General features: G+C 44.4%; 1 protein-coding gene across 2 annotated transcripts in view; it reads right to left on the reverse strand.

Moving 5' to 3' along the window:
* HNRNPM (heterogeneous nuclear ribonucleoprotein M) overlaps window positions 1–16,250 on the reverse strand; it is a 20,119-nt gene extending 3,869 nt beyond the window's left edge. Inside the window, exons 1-12 of one of the 2 annotated variants that reach the window (XM_010141715.1) lie at window positions 16,085–16,250; window positions 9,522–9,574; window positions 8,702–8,709; window positions 8,523–8,616; window positions 5,939–6,136; window positions 5,396–5,549; window positions 4,328–4,377; window positions 3,963–4,023; window positions 2,005–2,106; window positions 1,374–1,418; window positions 928–999; window positions 389–487 (exon numbers count right to left, since the gene is read on the reverse strand). In XM_010141715.1, coding sequence (XP_010140017.1) covers window positions 389–487; window positions 928–999; window positions 1,374–1,418; window positions 2,005–2,106; window positions 3,963–4,023; window positions 4,328–4,377; window positions 5,396–5,549; window positions 5,939–6,136; window positions 8,523–8,616; window positions 8,702–8,709; window positions 9,522–9,545 — 907 coding nt within the window. In that variant the 5' untranslated portion in view covers window positions 9,546–9,574; window positions 16,085–16,250. The remainder of the gene's footprint in view (window positions 1–388; window positions 488–927; window positions 1,000–1,373; window positions 1,419–2,004; window positions 2,107–3,962; window positions 4,024–4,327; window positions 4,378–5,395; window positions 5,550–5,938; window positions 6,137–8,522; window positions 8,617–8,701; window positions 8,710–9,521; window positions 9,575–16,084) is intronic. The other variant, XM_010141716.1, reaches the window with a different exon arrangement.
* Between the last annotated feature and the right edge of the window lie 883 nt (window positions 16,251–17,133).

A 17,133-nucleotide genomic window follows, 5' to 3' on the forward strand; every position in this document is an offset into this window, starting at 1 on the left:
GGGGGGGGGCGAAGTTTCGCTGTATTTTTCCTCCCCACCGTCTAGGCCCCAGACTCTTTTAGTGCCAGGACTGGGTCACCCATCATGCACAACCCTCTCTGCCACACGCATACACGGAGGTTTAGCATGAAGTTTCGAGACACAAGGCAGGGCATTGAGGCTGCCAGAAGGCTCCTGTCACATCTGAAATTCCATTAGGCGGCCCCACAAATGACACTAGGGCATCCACCTGCCTTCTGGTCAGCTCTCAGGAGCTTGAGCAAAACCAAACTACCTCAGCAAATACATATAAAACAGTCTGCTTTGCTGTAGCAAAACACACCTGGTTTTTACATATGGCTCTGGTAAGACAAGCAGGCAGCATGAGTCCTTCGCTCAGCATACTCACCTATCCCTCTCTCCAAGGTCTCTCCAAAACTACGAGACATTCCCATTTCATTTCTTCCAAATTCTCTTTCAAATCCTCCACCCATCGCACGATCCATCTCTGAAAAGATCAAGTTTGAGATGTTCTTCAGGGCGACTAAACGACTCCTGAGGCTGTTTTAATACGGGAACAATTTTTAAAGATTAACAGCACAGTGAGTTGTTTATGATGTTCTCCTGATCACTTTATCGCGTCTCCTTGAGACCAAAACACCAACAGAAAGCAGGAACTCAGCTCAATATGGACAAACATATTTGAGGCACTGTCTGGTTGGGGAATACAGGTGGACACAGTTTATCTCTTTCTAAACTAGTCCTTCAAGACAACCTCAACGAATTACTTGTTCTCTGCAGCTCAGCAGCACAAGTGTCTTGTGGACACCACATCAGCTCCAAGCTTGAAGTTTTTCCAGTAAAAGAGGAAAATGACCAGTCTAGAGAGTGTCTCCAGTGTTACACTTCCAGAGAACAGGAGTGGGATACACAAAAAATGATGCCTACCACTCATTCGGCCCATGTTCATCCCGGCTGGGAAGCGACCAATGTTCTCCATGCCAAAAGGACCTTCCAATCCTGAAAGAAAACAGTTTTAGGGACTTTTTAGCCCTGCATTTTGACTTAATGCCACACCGCACCCCCTCCAATTGCTCTCACAGACCACTTCCACAGGCACCAAGACAACCCTGCAGCACAGACTGACAACACTAGATGTGGTCACACCTAAACAAAGGGCAGTTTTAACCAGTCAGAGGACAAAAACATTGGTCACAGTTTGTCTGAGGTATTAACCCTTCCCCACACATCTCCAGCAGTTTTGTTAATGCTCCAAAAGCAACAAGTTAGTAGTAAATTGGTGACGATTTCAAAGCACTGCTGGACACACACAGCTCGATTCGCATGACTTTTGGAAAGCCCCAGCTATAGACATGTCAAGAAACGCAGCTTACCTCCCATTTTATTCATTCCAAAGCCCATGCCTTCCATTCCCATTCCTCAAAATAAAAGAGAAAGCTTTATGTAGCAGATGTAACTCTACAAAAGTTCAGCCATTAGCCTGGCTGTAGAAACAGAGACCGTACAGCGCGTCCACCGCCTGGACTGCCGAGCTTACATGGGATAACTGAGTAGATCACAACGTTCCTTCCCAGAAAATAAAGCAGCAAAGGGGAAAAACCCATTGGCATTTATAAATTGAAAGCTGAATGTGTGCTACTTTTTAGGTGGCTCTTTAGAACTTGTGCTATTTAAACAGGTCCTAAACGAAGATTTGCAAGCCCACTAATACGTGTTAAAAGTGACAGATGGTTTTTGAAGTTTAATGTATATTTGCAGTGTCTGCTGCTCATGCTCAAGAGTCAGAAAATGAGAGCTGTGCCTTGACCACGGTGAAAAAAAAAAATGGAGCAGTTGGTTAAATTCAAGTTTCCATTATCAAGCTCATTACTTAGCTCAACAAAACCTCAATTGGCTTTAACACTCCTGAGACACTTCAACTTTTTGTGTAGGCAAAACAAACTATCTACCTTCTACACAGCTTAAAGCTCTCATGAAACAAAAGCATAGGAGTAATCTTCTTACCTCCAGGTCCCATGTTGCCCATTCCCATGCCTTTGTTTAAATGATTTGCATCAATAGGTTGACCTCCAGGTCCTAATCCCATGCCAATACCACCAAGACCATCTGAAGAAAATATTCAGATATCAAAAAAGCCTTCTTTCCATAGTTTGACAAAACAGCAAGTTTTATTCTTAAGTAATTGACTTCCATTCTCCAAAAAGCTTGCTGTGTCCCCGCTTTGGGGGGTGTATTTAAAGCATGAAAGTGTATAGGAAATCCAGAGGAGATGTGTCTTGAAATATACTAAAAACTCGCTCAAATTTTTTTTTCTCATCATTCTTTTTCCATCTTACTACTGAGAAAACTTGGTTGGTTGGTTTTAAGCTGACTCCTGAAAAATAACTGGCTAGAACACTGCTTATGTTGTGCGACTCCTCGATCTAAGGAGATTAGAGTGGGCAATTTAGGATAAAGATCTTCTAACCTTTGCACAATATCACCCTTGATTGACAAATGGCTTATTTCCACCTTTGCCAAGGTTCTTCCCTTGTAGGTAAGAATTGAACCACAGAGTTCAACCTATCGTTAGGATTAGCCACCTATAGAATTGAGAGCACACAGCCAGCCTCTTCTCTGAACAAACAGAGTACATCGTTCCCAGGCATCACTTTGACTCTGCCTGTACCCAAATGAATTCCGGATTCCCCAGTCCAAAGAAAGAAGAAAAAGCCCTCATGTTTTCCTTAGAGTTAACCAGGAGGAAAGAGTTCTCTGCACATCCGACAGCAGCTTAACAGCAGTCTTTGCCTGTGAGAAGAGGACTCCCTCATTTACAGCTCAGCATAATAAACACAGGAAGCGTTGAATCTTGTTTTAAAACAACACACGATACCTCATCCCCGCCCCAGAAAACGGCTTCCACTGGTACTTCGTGAATTTTATGCAAAGATAATTAATCTGGAACCCCAGGACATTCTCCTGAAGAGGTGGTACTGTTACAGAAAGCCAAGGCAGCAAAAAAATGCAGGAACGCTGCTGCTGGAGAAGGCTTTGATACACACCAAACTGAGCTAATTAAGGGATGCATTGATTGACCATCACTAAAATTGTGCAAGTTAGCAGCACACAACAGGTTCGGTTCCCATGCTTAAGAAAACAGCACCTGGCTGAGTTAACAGCATTATGTTATCAGCCACTCTTCACATTTTTGCTGTATTTCAACAAATTAAGCCCGTGCCCCCCTGCCACTGGCTCCTCCTGTTCCATACTTTCGGTCTCTTCTCACAGGATGGTTGAGGTTGGAAGGGACCACTGGAAGCCACCTGCTCCAATGCCATGGGCTCAGGCAGGGTCTCCGAGAGCCAGTTACTCAGCCCACATCCACACAGCTCTTGAATATCTCCAAGGATGGGGATTCCCCGGGCTCTTCAGGAAACGTGAGATTTCCTTCAGATGGAATCTCCTGTGTTTCAGTTCATGCTCACTGTTCCTGCCCCATCACTGGGAACCACTGAGAAGAGCTGGCTCCCTCTTCCCCATCCCTTGGTACGATCCCCTTCAGAATCCTGAAGACCTGGAAGATTCTCAGGTCCTCAATTCAGCCCTTCCAACTGAAGGAAGGACATCAGATACCCCGATTGCCATCATGGTGTTTTTCTCTATGGACTGATTAAATCCCACTATTAACAAGTTTTATAAGGCATCAGGGTCTTTGAATTGCAACTGAGGTACTCTGAAGCCTTCGGAACGTGAATGGGATGCTGTTTTAAAACAAGCTTCTAGCTCTGAGCTGAAAGAAGTATCCAAAAAAAGAACAAAACAAGGACAAGACTGAGCAGGCTTCTTTAGTTTCCCCCTTTGATACTATTCAGACCATCTGGATCCCAGCTTTCCAGTCTTACTGGGGCTAGGATCAGGCCCCAGTTGCCGAATAGCAAAATACATGATGAAACGCATTCCGTCATGGAGGAGATACTTACGAGGAAGTTGCTGGGGCCGCTCTGGAGGGAAGAAGTCTCCTTTGGGAAAGGCTCGTTCATCCTAAACACAATGAAATACATTAAAGGTTGTGACAAAGGTAAGAAATTATTTCTTGCCCCTTTTTTTCTTTAAATTAAAACACAGAAGCCTAGAGCTAAAGCAATCTTCACTGTACTTACAACTGTCTTCTAGCTAAACAATCAGAATTAACCTTCCCTGATGGTGTGAGTTGACATCACTAGGAATTAGGCAAGTCACACATTTCCACGCCTCCTATTCTGACCCAACCGTGAAACCTAACGTCATCCAAAACCTGGAGCACAACTACTAGTTCCAAAAGCAGTGCAAATTTGAACATGCTTACCATTTTAACATGCATCGGTCTGTCAAACAGCAACTGCCCATTAAACATCGCTAGTGTTTCATTAAGGACCATAGTTCAAGTGCTAGAACCACACCAAGTCTTAAAGGCTTTAAGTGCTGATGCAGGGTGCAGCCAGCAAATCACCCTCTGCAGGTCCTGCTGGAGCTGACGTCCACGGAGGATCAAAATTCCTTCTGCCTTCTCCAAAACTAAATAGCTTAGAAATCTAAAGAACTGCATATTCAAAGAACGGCTTATAAAAACTGAAACATGAGTTAAAAATACTGCTCTGGTTAAGATTAGGTTCACGAAGAGTCACTCAAAATGTGCCTCCAAAGCAGCTCAGGTGTTTCCACGCTTCAAGGGGAACACCAGCTATTTAGAACAGGAGGAAACATGCAAAAGCTCTCCAGATTCCCAAATCAAAAGCCAAATTTTGAAGTATGCCACGAGTCAATCACGTGAAATCTGTGCCATTTTGTTCCCACAAAGCTTAACTTAGTAGGTGCACACGCAGAATGGAATTAACGCTCAAACAGAAGCTTTGGGAGGGGAAAGAGAGGAATACTTTCCTCTTTCCATACCATGGCCACAAACCGAGAGATCACGCACACAGCGGGATCTGTAGTTTGCTGCTGTTTGGGTTGGTTTTTGTAGACTGCAATGTAGCAGAGCATGGCTTGCACTACGTAGGAGTAGGGGGAGCAGAGGAACATGGATTTGTCACATCCTTCTTCAACGCTGCCACAGGGATTTAAGACAAATCTTCGCTCAGAAATTGCATTTTAAATACTAGCCACAACCCAGAGACAGAAATTTACTATTTGGGCTAGCAACACATATACCCACACGGGAAAAAGACTCCACCTCATTAACGATTCTGAGCAAACCACAATTTTTTCAAGACGGACTTTTTCAGTTTTCCTCACGTCTTCCATCCACTGCAGTGGCTTGACTTTCCGTGACAAGGCAACATCCTCACCTGTAACATCCCAACTCATATGTTCGCCCTGCTTTGTTCACCAAGCTGTTTGCCTAGTGTTTAGCGTCGTTACTCTGCAAGGATACATATAGCCTGTACAGCCTCTATCGCTTGCTCAAAAGTGACGGTGCCGATCCCACGACTTTTGCCATCCTTATCTTCCAGGATGTCTGCCCGAACCACCACACCAGCCATGCTGAACACTTCCTTCAGCTTCTTCCAACCAACCTTGTAATCCAGCTGGAAGACAAGTGATATTGGAAGCATGAGAAAGAATTCCATCAAAAAACAGCTTTAGATTTCTTGTGTTTTCTTTCCTGATATCAGTGACCTTAAGAAACTAAGACTCTTCATGGAGACAGGATACAATTTAAATAGCATAAAGAATGCTCCAGAGCTTAATGCAACGTTTTTGGCATTGTTCAAAACCACAAATTAACAGACACTGTAACATACAGGGTACATCTTAATTTACAGCTTCACTAGCACAGAGGCTCCACGAGACTAACCACAGAATATGTTACTCCTCAGTTTCACTGGGACGGATGGTCTAAGGCTTTTCTTCTAACTCATTACACTCATCTCAGATCAGACCCAGATATTCTGTCCGCGGGTCACACAGCACTTACATTTGCCACGAAGACAGTGCTCCCAAGTCTCCCGGCCTGTAGGGCGTGAATGATCTCATTTGGTATGTTGGGATTGTTCAGGATACTGGGCGGGATGTTGATCATGCCAGGGCCGCCTGGGCCTGGCCCGATACCCATTCCACCAGCAGCTGCCATGACCTTCTGCATCGCTCTGCGGGCGTGCTCACCATCGGGATCCTGCAACAACACAAGCACCACGCTCAGCTTCCTCCGGGCTCCAAACACGTGGGGATCGGGGGCATGAATCAGTCAAGACAAGAGGGGCTTTCCCTTTATACAGGACTACCTGCTCCAAACAGATCCCCAGCCAACTACTTCAAATCCAGCAATTTATTTTCTTTCAGTCAATGTGCCAGCACCCTTCAAGTTAGCAAGTTATTCCTGAAAGCGTTTATCAATTACTCAATACCAACACTAAACCTCACAGCTACATCTGCTCCAAAGACTGATAAACCCAGAATGGCATTGGAGAGGTTTTGGAAGGCAAATGTCAACTAACTCCTGGCATCTTCAAAACATCACAACAGTTATTCACCTTGCACTTGGATTTCTTTACAAGACGATATATAGTGTGTAAAATTTCCAGAAGACGGGGTTGGGCAATGCTTTCTTTTAACCCCCACACTGGCTTCCTAACCCAAAACAAACCCTTTCAATGTATCCCCCTATTGCTGCTTAACCTCAGGATTTTAGGACATGCCAGAGAACATGAACATTGGATGAAGAATTCAAGGAAGGAAATAATATTAATTCTTGTCACTTCACTTTAGAGTGAAAGTGAACGTAAGCACCTTCACAATACGAGGTGAACTTCTGTGACTTAGGTTGGAAACGTCACGCCGTATTCAGTGAGCAAAATGCAACAGCACTGCAAGACTGCTGAAGAGAGTGAAATGTCAAATAGAATTAATCAGTCAGAAATACAGATGCTTTAAAAATAAAAGCTATTTGAGTTAATTTTCATCTCAATCCGAATTTGAAGACTAAACAATAGCACATTTTGAAAACAGGAGAAAGGTGATTGTTTCAGCTACAGAAAATGAGAGCAGTCTGAGGTGGAGAACACATTCAAGTGAAGTCACTTTGATTTAAATGCCCTATTTCACTGTTAAAATAGGGTACTGCCTCAAACCAGACGGGCTCCAATAGAAAGCCAGGAGTGGTTGTCACACAGACTAAAGCCTCCTGAGCAGGCAAAGAGCTTTCCCTATTCTGCCACAGTATTTTTATGATGTCACTTTAAGGCCTTCATGCTCATCAGCAGTGAGACAGCCAACACGGGGAAGTACGTACCGGACAGTGGGCAAAACCGTTGCTGATGGTCAGCTACAATAATTTAATCCATCCACACAGCCGGACTGGGGCACCTGGCTGGGCTAAGTGTTGCTAAAGTCCCTAATACTGGTAAAATGATTCTTCACCAATTTGAAGTACCATTTCTGTTCTGTGTCATGCTGGCAGAAAGGTTTCATGGAGAGCTGGGCAAATTATAGCCATCTCTTCTCATGGACTGATACCAAGGGGCCACCTGCCCTCCAGCACTAGCTGCACGAACAGCAACACTGACCCAGATGTGGCCCACTCTCACCAGCTTTTTTTTCCAAGGGCCTCTTAGAGAAGTCAGTGTCCGATGACTTCCAGTACAGCTATGTTTTTCTAACCTTCCATCTCACCTCTTCTTCCCTTTAAAGGGTAGTGAGAGGTCAATGGTGTTCAACCAGAAGCAGGGTGCTGCCCCCAGAATTCATTACTCACAAAATCATCCAGTCGGAGACAATTCATCCAGCCACTTGCTGTCCTCATCCCCCTTCCCAAGCGCTCCGGAAGTGGGTTACCAAGGGTGGACCCTCCCCACACACCCTCTATCTCATACTCATGCAGACATCTTTCCCCCCACCATTAAGTGGGCAGGGCACAAGAGAACATGAAGCCTGCTTAGCCAAGAACACAGCTCACACCCCCTAAGGCCAAGAGTCAGTAAGTCCCTGATTATTTTTGTTAACTGAACCTTCAACATAGCTACGGCTTCCAAACTGCTGGAATAAAACTTTAAACTCATCAGTGGTGAAGATTAACTCCCGGTAGAGCTGAACAATAGCTGGTTGACAACAGCAGAGCCATTACAATGGAATTAGATCTTTGAGGCATTATAGAAACCAGCTGCTTCTAGGAAATTGTCTGTACCATACATTTGTTAGGATGCAGAATTAAAAGGGAAGGCAGTCAGGAACAGGTAATACTTGGGCAGGGTTTTTTACATCACTAAACAAGAAGATATTCCTGCAGTCAAAGCCAAACACTGGCTTTGTCTGAGCGCTGCACTGCTGCCATCAGCATCTCCCCTTTAAATTACATTTAGTCGCGATAATCCCATTCAAACTCAAGCCCAGCAGTATGTGCTGATGGTGGAAAAAAAGCCTGTTCATCTTTTTTAATCCTATTTGACAAGTCCTGCTTTTTGTCAGTTATCCTTATCTGCAAGTGAGTCAGCCATAAATCACAACCAAGAACTACCCCTTCACCTTCAGATTCAACATACTGAAAGAACAGATGCACGTCTTACTTCTTTCACTTTCAATGGTCTTCCACCAAGACTATGCTTGTTCAAAACCTCTGCAGCCTTTTTCATGCTTTCTTCCATCTTGAATTCAACAACACTGTGGGGATACAAGACAGCTAAGAACATTGCTTATTTTTTAAGAGTTTCCTCATTTCTTGCTATAAATTCAGAAGTGAACTTACGCGCATCCCTGACGAGATGGTTTCACAGGCGAGTAACAGGGAGGAGAGGAGGGAAGAAAGAAGAAATAAAGTAAGTAAAAGCACAAAACACACCAAAAAATTTTCTTTTTAAAGTCAAATCACATTAGTTAGCCCTAATAGTGAAAATAAACGTAGCCTTACCCAATAAAGCCTTCAATACCTGAATTCCGTAAGATATAATCTCTTAGGCGTTAACAGCATTAAACTGTATGTTCTGAAGTTGTAACAAACAGAACTAAGTCCCGACTCTCCAAGAAAAATACCACACGCTTCATGTGACCTGCTCTTCTCTGTCATACAGCAAAACCCTCACCATATTCTCTCACCCTGAATCCATATCCTTCAGTGCTCTTTCCTCCCTATGAAATACTGTCGCTGGACTAAAGGACCTGGCTACCTCTGAAGGCAATATACGTTTCCGTTTAGGACTGTTTACTGGCACAGGAGGTATAGTTTACAGAACCTGCTTTTGCACACTGGCCTTACAAATTCAGCAAACCACTACAGTGAAGTTTTCCAAAGCACAAGGATTTAATATTCCGTACCACTCTACATGCTGCTAGGGTCCCTGGGTCATTCAAACAGCCAACGCCAACTGAACACAGTGGAAGACCACCCTAACGCTGCTTACAAGGCCCCATCCCACCTCCTCCCCGCCCCAGAAGAAGCTTTAAGCAATCCTGTTATAGCCACTAAGCATAGACACTCTCTACCTTCCTGACTTCGCTTCGTTCCACGCCACCATACAGTTACATTTGTCATGTAGAAAATCCACAGAAGAAATCTCTCAGACACTTACCCTTGACTTTCCTTCAGCGTCCATTAAGAGCTCCACGTATGTTACCTCACCAACTACAAATCAGATTCCAGACGACACATATACCAAGGGAGAAAAGCCAAGAAAACAATGGGAATTTAGAACAATCAACAACCGTGTATGGAGCCTCTGCCTTATAAGAAAGCCCAGAAACACTCCATGTTCTCTAGACCACAAAACTGGACAATTACAGGTATGCAGTAAAGTCTTAAAGCACTTAAATATGTTCTTGATTTTCCTCCACTTCGAATGCCAGCTATTTCCACCAGATCAGATTCCTTGGTCTTTAGATCCCACTCATTACTCGAGGCAATCCGAATCCATGGGAGAGTCTGCACGAACAAGATTCCTTCACTTCACGTATTACACAACCGTGTCTCTGTAGTCCAGAACTTCAACAAATATTTGCTTTTCTCTGGATTTCAAGTTCCAAAAAGGGAGGCAGACTGAACCAAGAGATCACTCACTGCCTACTATTTATTTCAGCAGTTTGTTAAGCTATAATAAAGACCAATTTTAGCTCAAATAAGTAGTATTAAACAGCTTATCATGTTTGCTGTTTGCTGCCGTCTACAGCAGAAGGCAAAACACGCTGGAAAACTGCACCTGCACCTCTCCTCACAAGATCAGGATTGCCTTTTCAAGACCACATAACCATAACGTGTACCTCCGGAATACAACTACCGAAATGGCTGCTGCCTTTGAAGTGATGGCATACAGAAGAATCATCCAAAACCCACCATTTTTCACTTTTTCTTTCTGGTTTTAGAAGTTCTGGTTTTCAAGTGTAGGACAGGAGGACTCCAAGGTGTGTTATCTGAAAGGTGGGGAGCAGTCGTTGTGAGAAGCACGACCTGGTCTGGGGATCAAGAGCATGTTCTGAGCCAGGAGCCGGCATCTGACATCTGGGTCGAATCTTGGCAAGGGACAGCATGAGGAAGAGGTGGTCAGCCTGAGCTCCCACAGGACCAGTTTATAGGACACCTCGTCTCATTATGCAAAATGAACATCCTGAAAGGTCCTTCTCAATGCTGGAAGGAAAGCAATGCTTAATGAAATCACTACTGATTTCTTTTTATCTCCATTTCTTATTTAAAGAAATAATTTGGTGATCTCAGTGTTCCAGCCACAGAAGCATTAGCCAGACAGAACACACCAACTCGGCTCCATCCGTGTTTTTGAGGATGGTGTCTGAGCCTGGGAGAGGCACACCAGCAAGTCCCTTTGAAAGGGACAGGGCAGATCACAGCCTTTGATTACTACCCACAGCTTCAGTGGCTAAACAACGCTTCTTGAAATAAACCTTAACAAAAGGAATTCCACCCCGTAACATGCACAGTGTGAGCTCACATAGTGCACGTGGAATTCTTTCTGTGGAGAGGAAGGGACTGTCCAGCCCTCCTGGACTCGTGTGGGGTGGCACATGGTGGCCAAGCAGCCAGTCCTGCACCACCAAGCCATTCTGAAGCCATCCATCAATGGCAGCAGCCAGTCCAACCAAACTGGGATCAAGAATGCAAATGTGAATCGACAATTTATAGAGGAAGACACCGAATCCCCAGGTTACCTACAGGACCGAACCACTCCGTGTCACAGAGGCCTGAAGTCTGGCTTTGCTCCTGGTACCACAAAGAAGCCCCAGGATTGAGGGCTCTCCTCTCCCAACCACTGATTCAGCTACATCTTACTTCCGAGCCACACAAACACTTCCAAAGAAGTTTGCCAAGCTTGAAGGGAACATATTAAACATGACTTAACATTTACTCTTTTTAACCGATCTCTGACCACTGAACCACAAGATTTCCAGGAGTCTCTCACAGCCATTTAGAAAAATCCAGTATGTGCCAATTTTGCTCAGTACTTCACAGTCAAGCTTTAGAGACACCAATATTAATAACTCAATATACAGCTTGAAGTAGCTGTTTTCCTTCAAAGGCAATCTGAACTTCCTGAGTAGCCCAGTTTTAAAAAAGCAGAGGGAAGGGAACAACAGTATCCAAGCACCAAGACCAAAGTACAGAGCAACTGCAATAAAGATGTGCTTTTTTCACTTGAAAATCATGCAAGACGATTAAACATGACACTTCTTCCAGGACACTATTATTTGGGGCTGGCAAAGGAAACTTTTAAGAACCTGCGCTGGGTCCTATTTTATTTGGCTTTGTTCTAGATCCCAAACCACAGCCTGTGGGACCATCAGGCAGTGGGATAAAGCAGCGACAGCAGCCAAGGGCAGCCTGCGCTAGTGCACAGGCACTTATCCCTGGGAGGGCAGATAGCCACACACTCAGCCCGCTTCAGTGGGCAAAAGAAACACACTGTGATCCAGGCAGGTTCTCCTCCTGCTACAGGACAGTCGGCTTCTATCAGCCACAAGTGAAGAAATTTATTCTAGACTGTTACTAAAGGAACTCAAGATTATTACCAGTGTAGGCTCCAAAGGGAGGCAAAACTTGCAGAGAACACCTGCTCTAAGTCCATGCAAGTGTAATGAACGAACGTGTTCCCCATGGTGTCTTTAAGACTTAGGGCAGATCACTGGTTTATTTTTTAAACCTCACACTTGAGAAAGTTCAGAAACTCAGCATTTCCTGCAACAAGAGACTGAAGCAGAAATCCCTGCAATAACTAGAAATACAAACCAAAGGGTGACTTACTACAGTATTATTTTTTCCCCGCCTCAAACTTTACATTCACTTCCCAAAGTTTAACTGCAGAGAAAATTAAGCTGTTCAAGGCGGGTTGGTCTAACAGGATTCAGACACTGATGCCTGTTCAGGAAGCTCAGGTAAGTCTGTCCACGTGGTGACCTGAGGCATGGCTCACACAGACTCTCCCAGCCCTAAAGACACGTCTGGGAAGTAACTGGGTAACTAGCTCAGATGCAGACATCGACTTTGAAGATTCTAAAGTTGGGCAATAAGATTTTAATAATTAATGACAAGCCGAGCAGCTCTGAAAGGCATGAAAGGTGCAGAGAGGCAAGTCTCAGCAAGAGGAGGAGCACAGGAACTGTCAAGGGGGAACTGCTTTGTATCAGTTATTTCTTTGGCTTGGAGGGTCAAAAGGAAATACTAAATAGAGAACAAAGACTCTCTAGACATTATCAAAATCTGTGGATGTCCCATCATCTTCTGAAGTAAAGAATTACAAGTGATGTGACCAATTCAAGAGGACCCTGCCAGCAAAAGCCTGACACTGCCAAGGCAAGGCAAGTCAGAATTTGTCATGGCTCCTTCATTTACAGTTTAAAGCTCCTGGCAAGCAACACCAAAAGAGTTAGGTGGGGATCTTGGGCCTGGGAGAGAGGAGAGAAACACACTTGATAAATGTACAAAGCTCTAGTTAAAAACGCAAGAGGAAAACACTCTTCCCAAAGCAGAGACAGAGGCGAGTTCGCAAGCTATTGTTTTACAGTAGAGGAAGGGAAACATCACCTCTTCGTGAGAGAACCCTGGGGAAAAAAAAAAAAAAAGAGAGAGAAATGGGTAATTTTGGCTCTTCAACAGCCGAAGCATGAAAGGAGGAGTGAAAAAACTCATCACAGCCAGCGGGGAAGGACAGTTCCTCCTTGAAAAAATGAGCAAGGCCAAGGAAAACGCATTAGTGCATCGGCTAAAGTAAGGGGGAACCAGTCAGATGTGGAACAGCAGTTCCACATTGCTTATTCTCCCTTTTCTCTTTGCCCACCTAAAACCAGTCTGCAAGAACACTGCGACAGAATTTGGGGCACCAGAACCCAGGGGACTCTCCAGTAACAAAACTGCTCAACTACCATCTGGAATCAAGTACAGCAGCATGAGGTACCTCTTCAGGAGGTCACGAAGGCTCCAAAACTTTCTGGAGGTGGAGCAAGAAAGGCGGCAGCATATGAAGTCTTGCAGCTGCTGCTCTTCAGACAGTTTGAGCTGGGAAAACCTTGTGGCTGCTTTTCAAACCTGGCCATGTGAACAGGGGAGGAACAGTAAGAGGTACGACACCTGCCCCATGCCACAGCTCGGCCTTACATCAGCATGGGCACAGCCACGCTACCACAAACAGTCCCCGGGGTGTCCTGGAGTCTTTGAATGTGACACGAGCGTGGCCTTGACTGAACTGCTCCCAGCTCTGCAGCAGAGCAGAACCTAACTGTTACCTGCGTTACAGCTAAGCTTTCACCTTGTGCTGTACACCATCATGCTACTTTGGTCAGGAAAATGGTTTAAAATACAAAATTCTGTATTTCCTAAAAGAATCAATAAACATCTCAAATTCTTTTAAATTGTATCACCTCGCTGCTGTCAGCTGCCATGAAGCATGACTGTCCTTCTGCCCAAGACGGAGCCATTTGTTGGGGACAGATTAAGACAGCTATCAGGATTCGATCGTGTTTACGTTTAGACTCCCCGCATATGCTGAGAACTGCTGCCTCACTCTCCTCCTGAAGCCCTTCACCAGTTGCCAGTTATCAACACTGATCACGTCGGTTTAGTAGAACCTTGGGTTTGACAGCCAAAACAAGGGAGTTTCAAACAAGAACATTTTGGAATGTCATTAATAACTGTGTCATACTGCATACCTGTAATTGAGTTTCACCAACAGATACACTGCAATGCCCAAACCAAGGCATTACTCGTGAGAGATGTCACCTTTAGAAGACTGTACGCGTCTGAAGAAACCAGGTTGCAGAAACATGAGCAGACCTCAAAGCTCGTGTCTCCTAACCCATACTTACTGCCACAAACCAGCCGATGGAGGTGACCTCCTCCTACGTTCAGCAACCTGCTGCTAACAGCTTAAGTCTTCCCGACTGCCAAGCGATGGAGCAGTCATGGACCGCCTATGGTTACCCTTTATGTACAGATCTGGTTCACATGCTCCCAAAACCTTGAGCATTTGGCCTGTAATTCTTACTCTTACAAACCAAGAATTCTAACGTTTAGATTTTGCCACAGTCACATTCCTGGTTCTTGGAACTACTATGCCTTGTATCGAGAAGCACCGACTGAGCGAGTTCAAGCAGAGCACGAGAGCACCAATTTGGTAGAAGTCGATGACTAATTAGAATGAATCGCAACTACACAGCAAATCTAAACTGCTGGATTTTAACGAGCAGTCCCAAAAACCACGAACAATGCTTCTCCATGTTTAGCATAACAAGCCCTGCAGACAGAACGGAGAGGGTTCAATGTTCCCCTAGGAGTATCTGCTGGAATGAGCAGCTGAACAGCAAGGCAGGAAACAATCTCACATCGGACTTTTCCATCCACGTGAACTGGAGAGAAACCACAAGACACTTGGAACGGAATTCAACATAGTACTTAAAATTAGACATCTACACATACAGATACGCCTCTTAACCAATGGACCTTGTGTAGCAAAGGGAAAGCAGAGTTTCAGGCAAGGGACCGTTCATAATTAGGGCCTGTTAAAGCAGTCTGTCAGACTGTAATTCTTCGTCTTACAGAAAGCTACTGCTGCGTCTCGAGCACCTGCATTTCACAGCCTCTAATTATGGAAGCTTCCCAGGATTTATAGTCCTGAACTTCATTACGCAGACTCGATTCCGTTTTGCCTCCACAGACAAACATTTTAAAACCCTGTAGAAATAAATTTTCCCATTCATTAGGCCACACCCTCTGAACACATGAACTATCTTTCCTTCCCTAGTTCAAACAGAAATGAACACTGATCACGATTTTGCGAGACATTTATGACTGATGCGATGTATTTTAGAAGTGACCCACAAGAGGAACGGTTGCATTAGTTACTTTTAACTGGTTTTTGAGACATCCTGATGATGGAGAAGCCAAGTATTTTCTCGCCGCTCCACTGCATTTCCAAGGTGACTTTAAAACTAGTAAGCTGGGCATCAGCTTAAAGAAATAACTCTTAACATTTAGACTTGTCACCACCTGAGAGTAGCCAGCTCAACTTCATCTTCTTCAAGAGATGGAGATGCTACAGTCAACAAACTAAGGCGGCTCCCACTCGCACAGGACAGTTAAATGGAAGTAAAGAATAGGGGGAAACAGCCGGAACATGATTTCTGAAGCCCAAGCTGTGTTGCAGCCCATGCCAAAGCACAAACCCAATTTTTCTTTTGTGCAGGTCACCCTTAAATACATTTGACTGCTCTCAAGCAGCAGTATGGATCTTCACCTACGCACAAATCACTACGACGGCTGGGACACAGCTATAGATACGCACACCAGATCAGCAGTAAATTACTACCTTTGTAACCCAAAAGACATTCAAATGCTTCAGAAAGTTTTGTTCAATGTCAAGGCTAAAATCTGATAAAAGCCTCATTTCTCCCCCCCTAAGAAAAATACTCGTTTAAGTCTCCGATGAAGCACTATATACCAACACGCCTACAAAGAACTAGCCACCTGGAAGGCTGCCAGGGAGCAGATGATCTGCAACACCCAGAAAGGCTTCAAGAAGGACCTTTTACAAAGCTCCTGTCACTAAGTGCACCCACAACTTCAACTCTTAAGCTTACACACAAAGTCAGCCACAAGTAAGATGACAGACATCACTTGGCCACCTGAGTTGTACATTACCTTTCTCTTTGACCAGGTCTTTCAGAGACTGCCACTTCACATCAAACGGAATATTTGTAATAAAAGCTCGGTATCTTTTAGCAGGATTAGCGTATGGCTCAAAGCGGTTTCCTCCTCTTTTGACACTTTTCTCTTTTCTTTTTTCATTTTGGCTTGGTCGTTCACCTTCACTGCAAGCAAAGAAAATTACACACATTAACTACTCTGATGGATGTCACACCACCTCCAGGAACTGAAGTTGTTAGAATCACAACTAGTGGAGTTCCATCCATTCCGGTTCTTTGCCAGACTGGACACCTCCCAGCAAAGCCTGCCCCCACCGTACCAGTGCTACACAGCGTGCTGTAACCAAGATTTCCTAACGGCAGATACTTCCTGCCATGAAGGCCCACTGTTTTCTCCCACATTTATCCAGTTTGATTTCATAAGCTGAATCTCTTTAATGCTGACCAAGCCTCACCCCATCTTCTCACGATGCTCTAGACCAGACATCCACTCTATTTATTTTCTCGTGGCACATGCTTAAATACCTTTAACTCAAATAATTACTGACCCACCACATTTGTAGTCTTACAACAGAAGAATTTTAACACAATAATGCCATATCTAACTAAACACTCAGGTCAATGACTCTCTTACCTAACAGAACTTTTTTTTCCCCTCCAATTAATATGGTTTTTGGGCAACACCAGTTCAAACCCTCTGTGCATTCCAACAAATGTACTGTATAGTTCTTTTAACTATTTCAGAATACCAGCTCTGACAGGTCAAAAAATTCAAAAATTAGAAAACTATTTCTCAAGCAACCTAGATGGCCAGTGGGTCTTCCCAGGACACAAAATATAATAACTGAAATTTTTCCTGATATCCAACCTAAATTTCCCCTGATGCAACTTAAGGCCATTCCCTCTCATCCTGTCATTCATAACATGGGAGAAGAGACCGACCCCCACCTCCCCACAACCTCCTTTCAGGTAGCTGTAGAGAGCGATAAGGTCTCCCCTCAGCCTCCTCTTCTCCAGACTAAACATTCCCAGCTCCCTCAGCCA

The sequence above is a fragment of the Buceros rhinoceros genome, unplaced genomic scaffold (genome assembly GCF_000710305.1).
Source record: "Buceros rhinoceros silvestris isolate BGI_N320 unplaced genomic scaffold, ASM71030v1 scaffold40678, whole genome shotgun sequence".
Classification (NCBI taxonomy): Eukaryota; Metazoa; Chordata; class Aves; order Bucerotiformes; family Bucerotidae; genus Buceros; species Buceros rhinoceros.